Raw genomic sequence first — 17,191 nt, forward strand, 5'->3', positions numbered from 1 at the left:
CACAAGTAAGCAACCTGAAATAACTTTTACCCCAATAAATAATTAATCTTTTTAAAATTGTGTATCATTGCTCCATTAATATCTGTTATATATAGCCAAATTTTACTTATGAGATCAATGATAGCTTTGTACGAATCACCCGCGCAATTCCTCTTTCCTTCCTTCCTTTACTCCCTAGATATCTTTAAGGTTACTACATACAGGATACATTATGAACAGCATCCGTAGATGAATAATAGTTATTGATAGCACCGGTGGAACGAAAAAATAATAAAAATGTAAGTATTTGAAGCAATAGTATTGTTATCACTTCTTTACAACGAAAAAAAAAGACTAAAACACAAAATATATTTTGGAATAATTAAATTCCATTAAAAAAAAATGAAATAACCAAATTAATATTTTATCAATTATATACAATACTTTTTATTTACTTCTTTACTAATTTATAAAAATTAGTTAATTTGATGATAAAAGTATTTACTTATTTAAATGTTTTTCAGGTATAAAAGTATTATTGTAAACTTATTCCTTGTCATTGCTGATTTATGCTTAAGCATAGGAAGTGATTATTATGGGATTCTTGGTCTAAGCAGAACAGCTGATCAGAAAGAAATTAGAAGAGCCTTCAAGAAATTAGCAGTGATTGAACATCCCGACAAAAATAATGTACGTGAAAGTGCAACTCTTTTATCAACTTTTTAAATAACGTAAGTCCAGTAAGTTTAAATATCCCAAAGTATACATTTTAACCCAAAGAACTAATATATCTTGTAACTTTATTATTGTTGATTTTAGCTTAACACCTAAAACAAACTACATCTAATAATGTTTTCATTCTGTAGGACAATCCTGAAGCTCAGGCAAAGTTTATTCAATTGACAAGAGCTTATGAAACATTAAAGGATCCAGTTTTAAGACAAAGATATGATAGTTATGGGGATGAAGGTATTGATGTTGCAAATAAACAAGGAACTTATCATTCTTGGAAATATTATGCAAATAATTTTGGAATATATGATGACGATCTTTGGATTGAGGAGAATGATTATTGTAAGTTTATTCTCCAAAGTTAGTTTGTTTAATTTCATTTCAGTTTAGATATTCTTCAGTTATAGACAATACTAATCTATCATATGTATTATGTCTCTTACAGTTGAAAATGTTCTTCACTCGGAAAAAGTATGGATGATAAATTTTTACTCTCCAATGTGTGGTCATTGTCATCGACTTGCTCCAATTTGGAAAAAAATTGCAGAAGAACTTGATGGAGCTGTAAGAATTGCAGTTGTAAATTGTGAAGATGAATGGCAACTTTGTCGTCAAATTGGGATAAGATCTTATCCCACTTTATTACATTATCCAAAGGTATGTAAATTAAACTATTCACTTGTTGAATTTTTGTAATATTCTTTGATAAATATCGTTCCTGTCGATAAATAAAGGTAATGACAAATGTGACACAAGTGAAAATAGACTCTTGGAGCATTCAAAGTTGATCATGCCATTAATTGAGCTCATCCACAGCTACTGAAAAACTAATCATTAATATTCGTTCTCTGTTACAGAATTCAAAGGGTGGAGTACAGTATAATGGGGAAAAGACTTACACAGCTATCATGAATTTTATTTTGAACAAATTGGAGATTAACATTCGTGAAATTGAAGAACCCTTAGATAATTTTATTTCTCGCGGTAGTGAAGAGTCGAACAAGCCTATATTAATATTCGTTTGTCGTGGACAGGATGATTGTTTTACTTCAATCGAGCGTTTCAAAGTTGCAGCAATATTTGTAATTGATACAATTATTTTTTACTTTTTTTATGTCCTATCTATCACATTTATAAATATTATTTAAATTAATGATCTGTTATAGGAAAATACGGTTGATGTAAGAATATTATTTTGTAATCACAAGGAAACATGTGGGAAGTCCATTTCTCATGATACCAATGTGGTTTATTTATCCGTGTCTTCGTCCACGAATAATTCTTGGCATGTTGTTTTGTTCGAAAACATAGAAGAATTAAAAGTATTAATAGAGAAAGTAATGGAACGCTTACCGGAACCCTATGATCTCAACGCTGATGAATTTCAGGTAAGTCATATATATATTTTAGGAAAAACATTAAGTAGTGATGCTATGTTTCTGATTTTGTTTTTTTTTGTATATTTCATCATCATTCACGGATTATCATAACTATTTACAGAATATTAAAAAGTATTTAGTGGAAGAGGAAATGTCTAATTCCGGGTGGCTTGTATATTTTTATATTGGACACATAACTGAATCAGATCCAGCGTTAAAAAGGCTCCCTAGCATTAATGATGCTGTTAAATTAGGTAACATCAAATTCCAACATCATAGCCGAGTTTTCACTTTCTTTAAATATTCGTGTTTCTATTTTTTTTTTTGTTTATCGCTGATGAGAGGTCTAAATACATTCAGATTTAAATTTATAGTTTTTCATATAGGTAAAATTAATTGTGGAAAATACTCCCACGTTTGCAGTACATTAGGTATAAATCGTTATCCAATGTGGGGTATTCTTAAACCAGGAGGAGCATTTGAGTTATATCACGGAAAGAATACGTTTAACGATATCGTTAAATTTGTACATAGTAGCATTAAGGCAATAAATGTGTGGGCGTTGACTGCGGAACAAGTGACGTCCATACTAGAAGGAAATAATGGTATGTCGGTGATTCGAGGATGTAAACACAAGTCTGTAGAAGGTGGTTATTCGCTTGTATCTATTTACATTTTATTGCGCTATCATTAGTTGCAGCTAACGAAGCATGGTTTCTGGATTGGTACGCTCCATGGTGTCCTCCTTGTGTGCAATTTTTAAAAGAAGTTCGCAAAGCTTCGATAGAGTTTGACAAATCAATCGTTCGCTTTGGGACTGTTGACTGTACTGTGCATTCTGCAATTTGTCATCGATACAACATTCGTTCGTATCCAACTGCAATGCTCGTAAATGATACCAACATTAATAAATTCTCAATGCAAAAAACAGCCGTCAACATCGTTCAGTTTATCAATGACGCACAGAATCCTACAGGTGAAAAGAAATTAATTCATAATACGATTTTATAAGTGTTTCATTTAAAAAGTGATGGCTTTCTTTATTAATTTTACATTCAATATAGTCATACGACTCACATTGAGAAATTTTGAAAACCAACTCGGTCAGAGGAAAGGTAAATTCATCTGGGTGGTCGAGTACTTTGCACCTTGGTGCCCACCGTGTCAACGACTTACACCCGAGTGGATTGCCGTTGCAACCACACTATCCGTACTTCCGTTTATAAAAGTGGCTAGTGTAGATTGCGAAGCAAATCACGTTGTATGTCAGACCCAAGGAATTCGTAGTTATCCCACAATACGTATATATTCCAGCAAACATCAAGATTTAACCACGTTCGAGTAAGTGATTTTCCTAACAAATAATTACAGATCAGTGACCGAATTGAAGTCTCTCTTGTTTTAGTTCTTACACCGGGCAACAAGATTCGGTCTCGATATTGAGGTGGATTGCGCAATTTTTTCCTCGAAAAGTGAGACAGTTAGATCCATCGTCATTGCAGAGGGAGGTATTGACTGATCACAATGTGTGGGTCATTGACTTTTTCGTTCCATGGTGCGAACACTGCCGAAAACTCGAACCTCAGTTTGCTATTGTTGCACAAGTATGAATCATATTATTTTTTCCTATATGATATCATTAAATTCTCTTTCATTAATTTTTTTTACTTTTCTTTTAGTTATTGAAGAAGACGATACAATTTGGTCGCTATAATTGCGAAATTCATGTTGCAGAGTGTATTAAAGCTGGAATTAAAGTATATCCAACATTAATTGCGTATGGTTCTCGAAACAATGGGAAGAAAATTATGAATGGTTTTCGAATCAATGGAACCGTGGTCGAAAGTATAAAACGTAGTGTTTTAGATTTTACAGTACGTGTCAATCATGATGAGTTGTAATACCTAATAGTGTTCATACTTTTAACGTACGATCGGTACAATGTTTCTAACCATATTATAGAAGCATGGAAAGCGTTAAACGCATTTCTATTTCCAATTAGTAGATTGAGTGATGCGGTACATACTAAACATTTTGTACTAATGTCTGAAAAAACATTACATTGTGCGAACACATCGTACGTGTAAAGTTAATGTAATGTTATTGTTTATATCGCATCACAGCCAAAATTTCTACGCGTATAGTATATACATACAAGAAAATAATACTCGATACATTTTAAAATATTTCTCTTCTTTTTAAAAATAAATATTTGTACATATTATTCTGTTCTCTCCCGCTCTCTCTCTCTCTCTCTCTTTCTCTCTTAGATGTATTCGAAATAAAGAGAACTTGAGTATTTGCGTCTGCATTCAGACACGCGTTTTTTATATCTGTATATTTTTAGCCAAATAAATTATATTTTAAAAGTATAAAAATTTCTTTTATATCGATAATAATATGACAAAGTAATATAGAATATTGATTGTATCAACGCGTATTTTGTTTACTTTCTGTAAAGCACTTGACCTAGTTATTCTTCGAGCAATCGTACAATATGAAATGATTCAGAACGAATACTCTTTTCGATTTATTCTCATTGTTACGAAAGAAATTGTTACGTTCGTTTTTTTTTTCTTTGTGATCATCGATGTAAATACCCTTGTCTTGCTTGTATGAATACAAACGAGTGATACACAATATATAAATAACACAATTGGTGTTGGTTTCAAATATATTATATAAAAACAATGATATCATTAAGATGTGCAATCGTTACTAAAACGGACCACATTGTAGTAAATATTTTTTGTGTAAAACAGTCTAAGAATAAGTTTGCACAGTGTTGTGGTACTTAGACCAGTCCTGTCCAGGATTTGCTCCGACAAAGCAGCTTCTTTTACTTTGTCTCCACTATATTATCACGATACATTACGAGGAGAACGCTGGTCGATGTTATACGCTATATTACGCATCCAACATAGAAACAATGGCGTGTAACGGGCACCCTTCGTGGACAGGATTGACTTACAAAGAATTATTCCGCTCGAAGGGAAGGCTATTCTTATTAGATATATTCTTCAATTTAGTCATTCATGACTTCATCCTGTATCTTTAAATACAACTGAACTCGCAATCCAAGGCATTGAATGCATGTCACGTTGGAGTTGGTTTCCTGAATATATTTCCCTCCAGCGGTACGATTCATCTAAGCCCACTATATATATCGAAAATTACGATCACGTATTAATTATAATCTGAAAATAATTTACACTTCCAATTATTGGTACAATATTTCGTCATAAAATACAAAAATGACGGTAAATAGGAATATAATTCCTCTGTTATATATATCACATAAAAGCGCATTATGCGAAGGCAATACTAGTAGAATGCAATTTCACGCTATCTAATTGTTTCTAAATTAGAGCGCCAAATTACTTGAATATAACTCATTTCAAGTATTCTTTTTTTAAATATTCTTCTTCTCATCTTTTCCATTCTATTCCGTTTTCTTCGTAAAAACATTATACACTATCGTGAAATCATATTTACGTCGAAACGTTTGACTCTGTGAAAGCACGTGCTACGAAAAGAAGCAAATCGTGCAAAACAATTTATGGCTAATGTACTTTTAAAATTTAAGTACACTCTTATTGCCGTTCTGTCATTATGATGTATCGTTTTTCCTCTCATAAAGATTGCCACTATCATCAGAGACATTAATAATGAAATGAATTGAGGCAGAGAAATAATTGCAGGGTAGATGACGTGACTGTCGTGTTTAATTAGTGCGTGATCACGGCGTTCTAAGATGTTTCTTTAGTGGTAGCTTTTCTTTAAGGTTACTACTAATCAGTTGTACGTAATCGAAAATAAACATTGAATTTTGCACGTACCGTTTGCAGGTTGAAATATTGATCATAGTCTGATAGGACTAATAATAACATTATTAATAGTGAAAGTAATAACAATCAATAACAATTATAGTCAAATCAACCGAATACATTATACGTATGTATACACCATCTCACATATTTATCGACTGTAACTTTGTTTCTTTCGCGTATTTATGTATGCACTACCACAGTCTGCTGCAATTATTTGAATTAATGAGAAATGAAATTTGTATATATTAATTATATACAAATGCGATTCGTATTTCATTTGAGATGTATTCTTTTGTTATCGTTCGAATGCTTATTCGATATTGGTTATTGTGACAAGGGTAATGCTACTTGTCCACTAGCAGGTACAGCATTGGGATTAAAGTTTCTTTCACACGGGCACGCGAATATTGACTGCAACTGCCAGCATACAGACTGTCCTGTGTGCCAGTGTGAAAGAGCTCTTATTCTCGATAGCGACTCTTCAGACTCTCGAGTAAAACTTTTAAGTAGATACCTATCATAAAAGATATAGAGTGATTCAGTTTAATATCGTTAAAAAGAAAAATCCAAACGCTTTTTTTTGTTTGACGTGAGAAATCTATTTCGAAAGGCAATGTATTATAACATCTTGAAAGCATTGAAAGGCCTCGTGAAAAATAAATCGAAGACCAAAGATTTTTTTTCTTTTCTTCTCGTAGTTTTTGGTTTACTTGGCAAAAAGAAGTCCAGAAATGATGCGAAGTAATTTTGTGATATAATATTCGAGAATATCATGTATTATGTCGAACGTTTGAAAAGTGACAACATTCGTCGATGTATTTGGACCGTCTTGTTGTCGAATCAATAAATACAGTCGCGTAATGTGTGCGATAAATATACGCCAAACGTATCGGCGAGTTGACACTTGTAACAAATGAATAATATAGAAATTAAAATCGCAAATTATCGCACTCCTCGTTTCGCTTCATTGGTGGTATCAAGTGATCTGGTAATTCTTCGGGGAGGTCGTAACCTCCGAGTTTTACGTTAATTAAATGCATCGCTAAGGCAAATTCGTCGGAATCCAAAAATCCATCATTATCGACATCAGATAATTTCCAAATTTTTCCAAGTACACCGTTCGGTAATTTGGACTTTAGCATTTCCGATTTTGCAGCTGAAAATACATTAAAAGCATATCATTAATGCAATTTAAACGCTAACGAGTATTTATTTTCACTGTTTAACCCTTTGCGGACGGGACGGTTCAAAGTGAACCGTACCGTGGTGCCGAGCTCCTGCCGCGATAGTCATTTAAAATTGCCAGCGCATATTTCTGCTTAACCTCGGCCATCGACATGCATTTAGGTGGGACACATATATGCGTTTCTCGGCTCTATCAACTGTTTTCGCCAAACGCATATATGAGTTCTTCGGCCAATTTGATGATTGAGTAAAACGCATATATGCGGCACTCGTCCGCAAAGGATTAAACATGCTAAAACATTACCTGCTCCCGTAACCTTTCCATCGCGCGGTTCGAGCTGTTTGAATATAGCATCGTATTTTCCTCTTTCTTTGTTAACAATCCATTCTGGTTCGCCCGCTCCAGCATCGATACCTTCTCCTCGCTTATATCCAAATGGACTTATTTGATCTTCTACGCTTTCAAAGGCGCCACCTGCCATAATCATTGTAAAAAATATTATTTCATCTGAATATCGATTAAACAATACATTTTATTTTTATCAAAATTATCTTTTACAAAGTTGATCTAATTTTATACTAATAAAAAAAAAAATCGTATTCGTAGAAACGATGAAATATAGTCACGTTCGTCTTAAGTTTCAATGTACGTAATTGTTTTTCCACGAAGCGTTAATCTACAATTATGTTCAGTCATAGAAGTTTGCTTAGTGAGTAGCTATAAATAGAACAGCCAGGCATACGCATGCAATCTTTTTCTTCGGTATTCTATAAAACTTTTCATATCTTGTGTGGAAGCTATAAATAAAAAAAGTACCTTTGACGAGAGAGTCTGACATTGTAGCCATTTCTTCGTGCGGTATCATGGCCATGAGTTTCGCTATATCGTCAGCGAGCATTTTATCGACTACTTCCAACAACTTGGGCTTTAAAAGACTGAATCTATCAAAATCATGATGCGCTAAACATTCTCGCATTTTTTTTAAATCTGGAAAATCTCCGGGTGAAATTTTTTGCTCCTTTTGTATTTGATCATAAATTTGACCCAAATTTTTTATAAGTTCTTTTTTCTTTGTACTTTTGCCAAACATAGTAGGCATCAATTTTTTCAGTGCACTAATTATATATGCATGTACCTACGAATTAACGAATATGCGATTAGACTTATGGATTTCGCTTAATAGACGACATCTTTAAACAATGGTGCATAATCGATGTAGATCGTTTGATGGATGGATAAAGGTCAATTTTTGCGTTTGCTTACCTTTGCTAATCGTGCACGTTTAATCAAATCATTGAGCTTTCTAAGCGTTGCGTTCTTTGGCAACGATTGCATATCTTTGAATAAATCTTGTTCCTCATCTTCGAACAATCTGAATAAAATAATTTAAAGGGTAACAAATATACGCGTATGCATATGTACGTGTATATACATTTATGTCCATGCACACGAACATATGTATGCGCGTATATATGATATAGGTCATACGCGGTAGCTGTAGACTTACAACAAATAAGATTTAAATGCCGCGTACGACAAATAGAATTGCATCTTTATACCAGGCAAATAAAATTATCGTTAGAATGTTGCGTGAAAAACGACTCGCCTCTTATTTACATCGTATCTTAAGGGTTGGTCCCAGAATGATCCAATGTAAACTCTAGCTACTTCGGGAGTTTGAAGAACCTTTCCTAAAGACCACATCAATGCACCGTACACTCTCATAAGTTGTTGATGGTCGATCATGTCTGCTTTGTTTAGAACTATTCTAATTTTATCGTCGTGACCGCGTAATGCTTCAATGGATCTTCTAAATTCATCAGAAATGTCCAGTTTGTGTGCATCAAATAACAATATGATTCTATCCACTCTTTCAGCAAACCATTCCAGAACTCCGGTAAAGTCGTAGCCTCTGTCAACCTAATTGAAAAGAAAGCTATGTAATAAAAATCTATACTTTACAAATACACTGAAACAGAATTTATTACTTTTAAAACTTACTCTTTGTTTCTCACCAGACAAGATACCAGGTGTGTCAACTATGGATATTCCTTTCAGAACAGGAGAAGCTACTGTAGAACATTGGAATCTATTAAGAAATGCATTACCAAACTTGGAAAGTGGACGAAATTGTTTATTGGGGTCGACGACTAAAGCATTTCCAGGGATCACCCCCTCTTTCTCATCGTACATAACTGCAATGAAGCGATCTGTTGTTGGTTCCGGACCAATTCTTATTCCAGGAAAGTCTCGTTCGAGCAAATACTTGATGAAGGTAGTTTTGCCAGTAGAGTATTGACCCACCAAAAGAATCATAGGTTTGGCATCAAAGTCTGGGTCCTCAAGTTGAGGTGAATGAAAATCATGAAATTGATACTGCTGCTCAAGTGGCAGTAATTTGGTTTTGTATATTTTTTTAAGGCCTTCCGTAACATTTTCCAAAAGTTCTTGCCTGCCACTTTCTTCCCGGGTTAACCAACTGAACATTTCGTGCTATAGTTAATGTACGGTTCTGTGAACAAATCATAAGTACGATTCGTATACAAGCTGTTTTCTGGATACCTCAGCGCGTCTGTCTCCCAAAGGAACGGAGAACATGTTTCTTGTCTTTGATTTTGATTCCAGTCGTAACACGTAATTAGGAGAGGCTACGATGACGTTGACGTACGACGTGTACCAACAGGGTCGCCATCGAGACGCTTTTTTTATTTAAATAAGAGGTGGGTTTACGAAGAAATGTTACAAATGCCGAATTTCATTGAAGAATTGATTGAAAAAACGATATATATAAAAAAAAAATGTAACATTTTGGCACACGAAAATTCACAAGCAAAAGTAAAAGGAAACTAACCTCTTTCCTTGATTCTAGTTGAACACAAATAGAGCGGTGGGCGCGATCGAACACTATCATACGGTACGATTGAGAACGCATGCAACTGTTGCTGGAACGTCAGTCGATAACACTGCTCAACACACTGGACACTGTGAAAATCGATAGAAAACTGACAAATTACTTTTATTGTCCGGTCACCCTTGGATCGGTAAATGAGAATCGTTAAATGAAAAATTCGGTACCGGATGTCGATTAATTCTTCGTAGTGCTCGGTCGCGTCGATCGCGAGATCAAATGATCGCGACTCGACCGCTCGACAGACCACGTCGTGGATAAGTCTCTGCACTGATACGACTGCGCATCCCGACTCTCCTTCTCTACCTGCCCCTCCTATACCTTCACCACATCCTCTTTCTCCTCGCACTTCACTCCGACCACTCATCTCGCTAACCCATAGGCCTACTGTACTCTGCTTTTCTGTCGTGCCTTCTCGTACTTTCACCTTTGTTCTTCCTTATCTTTTGTACATATAACACGCCTGTCAAATATCGACTGATCGTATTTATTTTGATACGAGTAGATTTGAACAAATTTAAGTCATGAATCACCGCTTCCACGTTACTCGAAATCATCCGATCTGTGAACGAACGATACTCAAGGTAATTATGAACTTTATGACCACGGTAATTAGACATTGACTACCATGTAGGATAAAAGAATAGATAAATATTTCCGATCCAAGTACGCGACTATTGATAGATTGCTTTTTTAAATAACCTTTCGTCTAAGAATGAATAAGTTCCACCATGTGAGCACGTATACGTAGATCGTTTGCGTTGGTAAACACTTGCGCGTCAACTTTATCTTTAATTGAATGCATATAACGCATTACTAAGTTGTATCTATTTACTTACCTACCTACTTATTCGGAAGAAAAACAAAATAGGAAGCGAAAAAGAGGATTCATAGGGTATTTAAATTATGCACGACAATTTTACGAATATTATTGCTCTTCGAGCATCTATTATCTCGTTATCACGGTACGCATACGTGGATATATCTAGATGATTAATGTAATACAAGGGCGTTGTTCATCGATTCGCTCAGCGTATAAAAATTCAAACGATTAATGATAATCGAAAGCACATCGCTCAACGAGTGCGCGATATCTCGGTCGATACGGTCTGAACTTGATGGTATTTAATCGAGGTTCGCGTATCTTCCGTTCGAGTATTTGAATTCAACGGAAAGACTGCGCTCGTAATAATCGTTCCCGTATTGCGTAACGAAACATGCAAAACATCCAGTGTCATTTGTTGCGTAAGCAACGCGGGCACATCCTGGTTAAACGATTTTGTGCCAATTTAGTAATCTTAACCAGCTTCGCTCGAATTAGAATTGATTCGTATGATACGGTGCGATGCGGTACGGTACGTTTCACGGCTGTGCTGCGCGCACTGTCCACTGCGCGCAAATGACAAGGCCATCTAGTTCATTTCCGAGACTGACTGTGTGCGCCGCGTGGTTTTCTTACTTGAAAGCTTAAAAGGATGCTGGAGCTTTCACTCCGTGACTACGGGTTGTCAGTCGGAAAATTATCAACGATTTCGAACTAGCTAAAAAAATACAGTTCTTCGAATTCGAAAGTTAACATCATGGCGCGTTTGTAACTTTGTTCTTGCATTTTGTCCGATCTTTCATTCAAATCGGATAGACGCTTGGATCGACAGAATAGACTGTAAGTAGAAATATAGAAAAAACGTAGCGCGCGCACAAGGTATGCGCGTACCGACAGGAAGCAAAGAAAGGGAAACGTCACAGTAGACACTCGGCGTCCCAGTTATCGGGTAGCACGTTTTTCCATAGATTGGTTAAGTTTCCGAGTAGACAGGGCGTGCCGCAATTCGGTATTTTCATTGGATATGACGTGAACGTGTCTGTTGTTTCGTTTAGATACATTAACTGCAGAGAGCGAAAGAAAATCAGAAGAAATGTGCATTACTCGAGAAGAAGTCGAAAGAGGGAACGGTGTCGACGAACACGTCGACCGTGTTCGAAATAATACCTTAATTTCTGCGTCTTCTGCGTTGTCTGGTACAGCGTGCAATTGGAATACGAGAGTTGCGCCGTAATCGGGCGTAAAGTATTCGCTCGTGAATCCCATGGTTCTCAGCAAGTTAACGAGAGTTATGTCATGTGCGGAATAAAGATACGCTCGCTTCGTATCTGTGCCGTTATTCACGGTTTGTATGCGTCCTAAGATTTCTTTGAGCAACGGCCCTGAAAGGGAAGGAGATGTAAAAGAAAAAAGTTTGGTTATTTGCATCTCGCGTAGTCGTTGTACATAGTGTATCGATAACACGTACATCCAGTTTATACAAATATGCGCCCTGTTTGATACTCGTTCCCGAGTTATGACCATTTTTGTACTCGTAATCGCGAACTAAACTAGTATTAACTAGCATTACTGTCTCTATACGATGCTCGATAAGTCCTCGATATCGCTTGACCCAGTTGACTGGTCTGTTCTATTAGTCAAATCGTTCAAATTCAGATACACTCGATAATCTAATTCCATTTCGCGTAGAATTCCTACAAAGGTAAGCAGCTGCGCATTACTAGAGTACACAAATGGCCATAGCTCAGGACCAAGGTCGAATAGACCACATGTGTTTATAAATTCTTTTTCCATTGTTTTTCTGTCTTCGAACTGCTGGCTGCAGTGGAATCCACGTGTTACGATACACCTTGTATATTACGTAGACTTACATTTTCACCTACGTGTTTACACTCGATCGGATCTTTGGAAAGAATAGGTAAATTGTTCGTACCTCCGCGTAGTCGTTGCTGCAACGTGTTGCTAGTAAATATGGCCAAACTGCGAGCCGCGATTTCACGCATTTCTTTCTCATCGTATTTGTTCGTCCACTCGGGTAATTTCAAGCCATTCTCTTTCTCGATTCGCAGAGTATTGTAAAGAAATTCGACGTCAGTGATCGTGGTTATATTTTGTCCGGTATAGACGGAAAGTTGTTGATAATATTTGGCCGACGGGGTTCCTGGACGCATAGTTTCGTTAACGTACGCTTCTTTTAGAGCTTCTTCCAGGCGTGGACAGGGGGCCTTGACCACGATAGTCTAGAAATCGTCGTTACTTTCTCTTGTATACCGACGGTTGGATTTTAGCGAGTTCTGCCGAATCTTACCGAGGAACCACGAGTACGCACCTTATCTATGTTTCGGGGAATGGGATGGACCGGAACGGGTCTCCAATTCAATCCCGGAACGAAAATTTCTTCCGGTGTTGGTGGATATAATCCAGCCAGTAATGTCTGTGCGGACATTATGCACCGATCCGCGTAGCTGCTTTGTACTAGTAATAATCTGCTCTCGTACTTGGTTCCAATTAACGTGCCGTATACGTCACGGATCCATCGGCCGATGTTGTACATTCGAAGCATGCCATTCTACGCAACGATTATATACATTTACTGTGACGAGAGTTTAGTTTCCCGCATAAGTAACGTGTAATACGTACAAAAGTGAATCACCTGTGTTTTGAAACTGAAATATTTTCAAAACTTTTAATTCTGTTTCAAACAAAAAAAAAATTGAATGATTTCGAAGGGAACGTTGTTCAATGCGATTAGAATATTTTTAAGCGGACAGCCAACTTACAGTTAATACAATTGATCGATTCCACAAAAAAACAACAACAAAAATAACTCGATCTTCGTATGTTCTCTACACGTCCACTTACAAAAATTTTGGTTATCAATGTCTCATTCAACCTTGTTTGAAGCTTTTATCGATATAAATATTTCAGCTTCCTATCTTAGGTGACTCATCTTCTATAAGGCGTTTTTAAATTATATTCGACGATTTAACAAATTTTGTGATTCTGTTCAACCTTGGTCAGAGCTCCCCAGCCTTCTTGCCAATTATAGTCACGGTACGGATCGTTCGGATAAGTTTCCGTGGGGTTCCGATCTCCATGGCGAAAAACCTGCCAAGTTGTTGTTCGAATTAACGGAGAATATGACGATCGTCTTGCGTTTAAAATTGCTGGGACGATACTTACGATTATCACTTGTCGTATAGACGTTCCGTCGTAAGCAATGCTATGCGGAACCGTAAACGAAATATAAGCAAACAGTATTATGCCGATACTAATGCCGAGTATCAACACCGTTATACGAACACCCATTTTTCTTCCGCGACGATCGTGATTATTTGATTCAGTGTCGCCACCTCTATGAATTTTTGTCTTCGGATTTTTTATCTTGTCTATGGATTTACGAATCTCGAGACGAAAATTACGCATTTCCGATTTTGTGGCAATATCTGTCGCCACACGTCTCTTCTGGTTATAAGCGGCACGTGGTTTCTTTTCAAATCGAAATTCCAGATCTTGTAGTGACAATATTAAGATTTGATGGAGACAGACTGTGAATGCTGACAGACAGTATAGCCAAAAGAATGAAGAAAATAAAACGTTAAATAAAAAGTGGAAGCTGAATCGTTATAATTAGAATTATTTTACCTCATGGAAGAAAGAAATAAAATGTGAAAATTAGTTAAAGAGGAATAAGATGAGAAATAATTATTTTTATTGCAATCTATGTGTGATTTGAAGTGTGCTGGTAGAGGAGAGAAGGATGTGGACAAGCATACCACGAATAGCAAACATTTAACGCTTGCTAAAGGTCAGTTTGCTTAGAATTTATTTAAGAAATAAAATTACATAGGATGAATTGTAGAACTCTTCTTTTGTTTTATATAATAATTGCACAATTATTGCTAAGTAATCAACCTGTGTTATTGCTAAGTAATAATCTCTACCTATCGTAAACATGACAAAGAGTTTTCTGATACAATGATATTATCAATGGTACCTGAAACATCAAAGGATTTGAAAAATATAGCAAGAAGTAGGAAAATAAAAATAGCCTGCTTCCCTGTAGAGCATAATATTCCATTTAATATAGGTTATATAAAAAATTTAATTCAAACAGTTTACCCAGATAGTAAAATTGAAAGTGAATTGACATTTGAAAAGACAAATGCACAAGCTGTTATAAGAAACGTGACGGGTGAAACCACAGAATATGAATTAATTTCATTATTACAGAAAAAGAAAGTTTCCATAGTAGATGGAAGCATTGATAAAAATAAAATATTTGGCATTAATTATAGCATTGTTATTAGAATGGTCAGATCTTTATATAAAGAATTAATTAACTTTGATTCGAAACATGTCACTAGTTTCATTTATGTACAAATTACCAAGGGGATTGAAGAATTTTGCACAAGATGTATATAATTATATACAGAAGTTATAATATCCTGTGTAAACAAAATGGTAAGGAGACTCTTAATACAACCTACTCTAAAATTCTGTTTTAGAAATGCAATCTTTATTGATAAATTACCATCAGCTTAAACCGTCCACAACAAATGTATTAAACCCATTACTGAACTAAATTTCGAGTCTCTAAATTTTGTTCTCTTCTATTTCCACAAGTTAAACTAAAGAATACAGTCAAGGCAGCCTATAATTTATTTGCTATATGACAAAATTTTCACTATGTATAAAATAATTTTGCAGTAAAATACTATTTTTTGTACACTGAAAAAATATAATTTTTCGTCAAAGTCACTTACTCAGTTTCTATAAAAACGTCTTCGCAAAATAAACCTTCCCGCTATGAGCAACGTATGAATCTTCTTCACTTTCGTTGCATGTGATTATGATCTGCAACTGATCGTTGCGTCTATATCGCGTGATCGACTACGTCTAAAGCACTGTCAACGTTGCTTTATGCATTTTCGATTTCACTTTGTATCATTGTCGATAATGAAGAACTCACGTAGGCGACTGTACGTATATGCAGTCGATTTGTATCCATTTCACGATGTCGAAATTTTCGAGCATGGACAACGAAGATAGAACAAAACATGAATCATTTAACAACTGGTTATGTCGAAGGAATAACGAGCAATGTGTTAGTTGCTGTTAGTTCCATGGATAATTTTGTCCTTGTGCTTGCTACTAAGTGATTAATAGTAATGTACAAACGTCATCTGCGTATCGGGGAATCTGAAGTCGACTGTTGAGACGTGCCGCGCGAGGCGCGTTTGTGTCACGTGACGACATTAAAATGGAGGGAAACGTAACGGAAACTGATATCGACAAATATAGATAAGTCGTAGAATATAAAACAAGTAACTCAATAACGGATAAGCAAAAAACAAGGGAAACGATAGTGTGGCACATAACACTGAGTCATCGTTCGTACATTCGAAATCATTCACCCATAATTCCTAATCATAAACTGTATTATGATATCGGTAATTTTGGGGAAAGATCATCAACACGTGTTGACTTGTGCTTACGGTTTACGTTTAATCAGTCACGTTCTGGATTCGTATTTTGAGTCTATAATAATTCGTGTGTAGAATAGAATTTCTAGGATTGATATTCAAAAATCCGTAACTCCTGTTTAAACACGGTCATATGCGCAGCACTCTTGCTACGTCGCGTAGTGTGTACGGTGCTATAGTGATCTATTCGAAGCATGCTGAAGTGGTTTATTAAGCGATACCTTTATTGGTTACGAGCTGCCAAATGAGTTTTTCCTTATTGAAAATTTGTTTGTTGATTGCAAGACCGCTAGATTCACTTTTATTTTTTTGACATGGATCACTACCTACACCACGTGCCCGTTTTGAGGCGCCCAGGTACTTGCATTGTTGCAGCGTTCAAAAAATGTTCATTTCGACCCTTTAAAAGGACAATGTCCAATACTTCAAGGGCACCATTCTCGTTCTTGCACCTCAAACTGTTTTAAAGATTACTGTGTTTCACGCACTACACATATATAACCTTTACCGCGTAACCGACATGCCGTTCGACTCTCGCTCGACCACCGACTCCAGCTTTTCTCGCGTGGTGTCGCAATCTCAAGAGCGTAGCGCGTTCATTTCGGTGCCCCCCGATTAAATTTCCTCCCCGTCGATAAATCGATATTGATTAAGGTGCAATTTTTAAATTGCCGGTATTGTACGTTGTGAAGATTTTCAATGGAAAGCCGTCGACGATCGTTGAATCATTGTGCATGGTCATATGCATACATTGGCTTGGAAAAAATTTCTCCGCGTTCTATTAATGACAGGTCAAAGTGTAGATACACGTTTGTATAATACAGACGAGTTTTTTTCCAAGGCCGATGTATGATACATAAATACGTTA

General features: G+C 36.0%; 3 protein-coding genes across 12 annotated transcripts; 1 reads left to right on the plus strand and 2 right to left on the minus strand.

The window, feature by feature from the left end:
• Positions 1–152: 152 nt before the first annotated feature.
• On the plus strand, positions 153–4,544 carry LOC143146183 (dnaJ homolog subfamily C member 10-like). Of its 4 annotated transcripts, none has more exons than XM_076310222.1 (12): positions 153–278; positions 504–669; positions 846–1,053; positions 1,157–1,368; positions 1,569–1,793; positions 1,878–2,099; positions 2,212–2,344; positions 2,465–2,695; positions 2,785–3,066; positions 3,155–3,431; positions 3,496–3,694; positions 3,770–4,544. In XM_076310222.1, coding segments are annotated over exons 1-12 (2,379 nt in total). In that variant the 5' UTR covers positions 153–276; the 3' UTR covers positions 3,992–4,544. The 4 variants fall into 4 exon arrangements, with proteins under 4 accessions (XP_076166337.1, XP_076166338.1, XP_076166340.1 ...); XM_076310223.1 differs by having other exon boundaries at positions 2,477–2,695; positions 3,770–4,537; XM_076310225.1 differs by lacking the exon at positions 153–278 and having other exon boundaries at positions 528–719.
• Positions 2,730–10,319, minus strand: LOC143146184 (EH domain-containing protein 1-like). 2 transcript variants are annotated; one of them, XR_012991849.1, is made up of 9 exons: positions 10,182–10,319; positions 9,958–10,108; positions 9,108–9,618; positions 8,713–9,026; positions 8,370–8,478; positions 7,923–8,241; positions 7,410–7,580; positions 3,168–7,076; positions 2,730–3,060 (listed from the first exon to the last, which is right to left on the minus strand). XR_012991849.1 is itself a non-coding variant. In XM_076310226.1 (8 exons), exons 3-8 carry the CDS (start codon positions 9,591–9,593, stop codon positions 6,850–6,852), a joined length of 1,626 nt encoding a protein of 541 aa, XP_076166341.1. In that variant the 5' UTR covers positions 9,594–9,618; positions 9,958–10,108; positions 10,182–10,319; the 3' UTR covers positions 2,730–6,849. The 2 variants fall into 2 exon arrangements, 1 of the variants encoding a protein (XP_076166341.1); XM_076310226.1 differs by having other exon boundaries at positions 2,730–7,076.
• Positions 10,320–10,397: 78 nt separating this feature from the next.
• On the minus strand, positions 10,398–16,874 carry LOC143146185 (lysosomal acid phosphatase-like). Of its 6 annotated transcripts, none has more exons than XM_076310233.1 (7): positions 16,545–16,691; positions 14,021–14,394; positions 13,850–13,945; positions 13,167–13,406; positions 12,771–13,077; positions 12,005–12,219; positions 10,727–11,901 (listed from the first exon to the last, which is right to left on the minus strand). In XM_076310233.1, exons 2-7 carry the CDS (start codon positions 14,261–14,263, stop codon positions 11,755–11,757), a joined length of 1,248 nt encoding a protein of 415 aa, XP_076166348.1. In that variant the 5' UTR covers positions 14,264–14,394; positions 16,545–16,691; the 3' UTR covers positions 10,727–11,754. The 6 variants fall into 6 exon arrangements, with proteins under 6 accessions (XP_076166347.1, XP_076166348.1, XP_076166345.1 ...); XM_076310230.1 differs by having other exon boundaries at positions 10,733–11,901; positions 14,021–14,326; positions 16,545–16,874; XM_076310231.1 differs by having other exon boundaries at positions 10,733–11,901; positions 14,021–14,349; positions 16,545–16,874.
• Positions 16,875–17,191: the final 317 nt, after the last annotated feature.

The sequence above is a fragment of the Ptiloglossa arizonensis genome, chromosome 4 (genome assembly GCF_051014685.1).
Source record: "Ptiloglossa arizonensis isolate GNS036 chromosome 4, iyPtiAriz1_principal, whole genome shotgun sequence".
Classification (NCBI taxonomy): domain Eukaryota; kingdom Metazoa; phylum Arthropoda; class Insecta; order Hymenoptera; family Colletidae; genus Ptiloglossa; species Ptiloglossa arizonensis.

Bases quoted from the DNA above. Each gene is read 5' to 3' on its own strand.
- LOC143146183 (XM_076310222.1), top strand. The intron at 2,345-2,464 runs GTAACATCAAAT...TTAAATTTATAG, and splicing joins TAATGATGCTGTTAAATTAG to TTTTTCATATAGGTAAAATT. The intron at 3,432-3,495 runs GTAAGTGATTTT...CTCTTGTTTTAG, and splicing joins CAAGATTTAACCACGTTCGA to TTCTTACACCGGGCAACAAG.
- LOC143146184 (XM_076310226.1), bottom strand. From the start codon at position 9,593: ATGTTCAGTTGGTTAACCCGGGAAGAAAGTGGCAGGCAAGAACTTTTG. The intron at 8,479-8,712 runs GCGAGTCGTTTT...TATTTTATTCAG, and splicing joins AGATACGATGTAAATAAGAG to ATTGTTCGAAGATGAGGAAC. The intron at 8,242-8,369 runs GTAAGCAAACGC...GTTAATTCGTAG, and splicing joins AACGTGCACGATTAGCAAAG to GTACATGCATATATAATTAG.
- LOC143146185 (XM_076310233.1), bottom strand. From the start codon at position 14,263: ATGCGTAATTTTCGTCTCGAGATTCGTAAATCCATAGACAAGATAAAA. The intron at 13,946-14,020 runs GTAAGTATCGTC...ACAACTTGGCAG, and splicing joins CTATACGACAAGTGATAATC to GTTTTTCGCCATGGAGATCG. The intron at 11,902-12,004 runs GTATTATTTCGA...CGCTCTCTGCAG, and splicing joins CAGAAGACGCAGAAATTAAG to TTAATGTATCTAAACGAAAC.